Source organism: Oncorhynchus keta, unplaced genomic scaffold, assembly GCF_023373465.1.
Source record: "Oncorhynchus keta strain PuntledgeMale-10-30-2019 unplaced genomic scaffold, Oket_V2 Un_contig_5580_pilon_pilon, whole genome shotgun sequence".
Taxonomy (NCBI): Eukaryota; Metazoa; Chordata; class Actinopteri; order Salmoniformes; family Salmonidae; genus Oncorhynchus; species Oncorhynchus keta.
Genome location: NW_026288381.1, coordinates 7,500 through 10,000, shown reverse-complemented (window position 1 = coordinate 10,000; position 2,501 = coordinate 7,500). Strand labels below are relative to the sequence as shown.

Here is a 2,501-nt window from a genome sequence, read left to right as displayed (position 1 = left end):
GTGTGTGTGTGTGTGTGTGTGTGTGTAGTGTGTGTGTGTGTGTGTGTGTGTGTGTGTGTGTGTGTGTGTGTGTGTGTGTGTGTGTGTGTGTGTGTGTGTGTGTGTGTGTGTGTGTGTAGGTGTGTGTTTGTGTGTAGGTGTGTGTGTGTGTGTGTGTGTGTGTGTGTGTGTGTGTGTGTGTGTGTGGTGTGTGTGTGTGTGTGTGTGTAGGTGTGTGTAGGTGTGTGTGTGTGTGTGTGTGTGTGTGTGTGTGTGTGTGTGTGTGTGTGTGTGTGTGTGTGTGTGTGGTGTGTGTGTGTGTAGTGTGTGTGTGTGTGTGTGTGTGTGTGTGTGTGTGTGTGTGTGTGTGTGTGTGTGAGGTGTGTGTGTGTGTGTGTGTGTGTGTGTGTGTGTGTGTGTGTGTGTGTGTGTGTGTGTGTGTGTGTGTGTGTGTGTGTGTGTGTGTGTGTGTGTGTGTGTCTTACTACAGTATTATAAAGGATGAGATAGCCTTCACTCTATATCAACTTCCTTAACAACAAGCCTCTTACCAATATCATTAGATGTTATTTTGTGTTTTTATTAGCTCTCTGGTAAATTGTTAATATCTACTGAGCATAATTGTTTCTGAATACCAAACTTTGATTGATTCACATGTTAAGTATATATATATATAATCATGTCAATAGTCAAGGGTAACAGGTTACTTTACAACATTTTATCAATGCATTTGAATTTTTTTAATTATTTTTTTATAACAACACAAACAAAGGAGACAAAAAAATCTATGAAATCCGATTATTTAAAATAGGTTTGTTTACAAGGCAAAACGTTAAGTCTAACCATTGGAAACGTTAAGCCTAACCATTGGCATGAAAACGAAATATTGTCATACTGCAAGAGAAAAATAAGTCTGAATTCATATCTCAATCTCAAAAGCGACCAACAACACACATGTATTTAAAACACATACGGGTATGTTTAAATTAAACTCTATGTGATGTTATTATAACGTCACATTGTCACCGCGCCACGGTGAAACGTCGCATGACACAGACACAGACCCTCCGCTCTGAGCTCACGACTTTAGACTGATTAACAACTGATGTCACAACACCAACAAAAAAAATAATAATTAAATGAGAAATACAAAATGAAGCCTAGATTTGTGTCAAACTGTATAAATGTTTCCAAATTATTTATTTTTTGTAACTTTTTTTTGTTTGTGTTCATTACTTTTTATCTTCCAGTTTCATAACTTTTTTCAGTTGCGTCATATTGGTAAAAGCACGAGTAGGCTACAAATCACACTATTCACAGACACAGTGAACTATTCCACCTGTCTCAAAGCGCATTTATCTATATTACAGGACATGCACCTTGCGCGCTTTCCTAATAACAGGCCAGAACAGGCGGAGGGTCACACACAGAGCCAACCCGACGTATTCAACGGTACTCAACTCCCTGCACTATACAACCAACTTGGCTACATTGTGTCACTACAGTGGACACCCCAAAAGTCCATTTCATGAGAATTCAACTACTTTTCGCACCGGGTTCGGCACGGACGCAGACACCTGCCTCGGAATGAATGAGATTGAGTGAGACGAGAGACGAGAGAGAGAGAGAGAGTGTGTGTGTGTGTGTGCGGGGAAGCGCGACCATCACACGACTGCTCTCTCTCACAGTGACAGAAGGGAAAGGAGCGCATGCCAGAAGACCAGGACCACCTGTCATCTGCGCGCGCCAGCACAAAATATACTGATCTGTTCTGACAAAATAAAAATGTCTCTCTCTCAGCATCAAAGAAGCCTGTTGATAATAGTTTTGTGGAAAGAAATAGACTAGTCTAGGCGAAATAAAGTTTTAAACAACTTCAAACTCCAACCTGCAACCCACAGATATGCAGCAAATAGAAACAATAATTTTAAAACAGCTTGTTCCGAATGAGACGAAAAATCTAAATCAGAGACGGTTGAAATGAAAAGATAGACCATCTAAAAGCACAGAGACCGGCTTTACTTTATAAATCTTTCTAATGTATGTAGTTATCCTACCTGTGTCTCGGTCGCCTAGCCATGCTGTAGTTTGTATCGAGAGCGGCTCCGTGTGTCCTCTGAGCGCGTCCGTTCGTTCTGACTATCTCTCTTTCTGTCTGAAGGGGAGAAGGAGCTCTGCCGTTCCGTTCTGACTATCTCTCTCTCTCTCTCTCTCTCTCCCAGTTTTGACGGGGAAAAGGAGCAGGCTGACATTAAAAGAGTGCAAGGTTTGTGAACAGAGGCAGGAGCCACGAGTCTCCGCCAGGGCCCTCCCTCCCCCGCAGCCCGTCTGTTTGGCGCCGCGCGTCACTGCGCAGCCGCGCCTCACAGGCAGGGTTGACATTGGCAAAGCGCCTTTCAAGTCTGCTCACGCTAACATTTACACTCATTTTACAAGAGCCATAAATGACTTCCTCGTTTTTCTAGAAGAATTTTTTTTTTTTAAGGAGAAGGAAGGAGGGGAGGGGGCTATTGTATCTGAAT

At 42.5% G+C, this 2,501-nt stretch overlaps 1 protein-coding gene and 1 long non-coding RNA gene across 2 annotated transcripts in view; one reads left to right on the top strand and one right to left on the bottom strand.

Moving 5' to 3' along the window:
* LOC127925445 (uncharacterized) overlaps window positions 1-40 on the top strand; it is a 1,146-nt gene extending 1,106 nt beyond the window's left edge. The window contains exon 3 of the long non-coding RNA XR_008121004.1: window positions 1-40. This exon is cut by the window's left edge and continues 511 nt beyond it. This is a non-coding gene — a long non-coding RNA (uncharacterized LOC127925445).
* The window catches only part of LOC127925443 (transcriptional activator Myb-like), a 29,057-nt gene extending 26,847 nt beyond the window's left edge, over window positions 1-2,210 (bottom strand). Inside the window, exon 1 of the mRNA XM_052510314.1 lies at window positions 2,037-2,210. Within this exon, the coding sequence (XP_052366274.1) occupies window positions 2,037-2,059 (23 nt within the window). The 5' untranslated portion in view covers window positions 2,060-2,210. The remainder of the gene's footprint in view (window positions 1-2,036) is intronic.
* Between the last annotated feature and the right edge of the window lie 291 nt (window positions 2,211-2,501).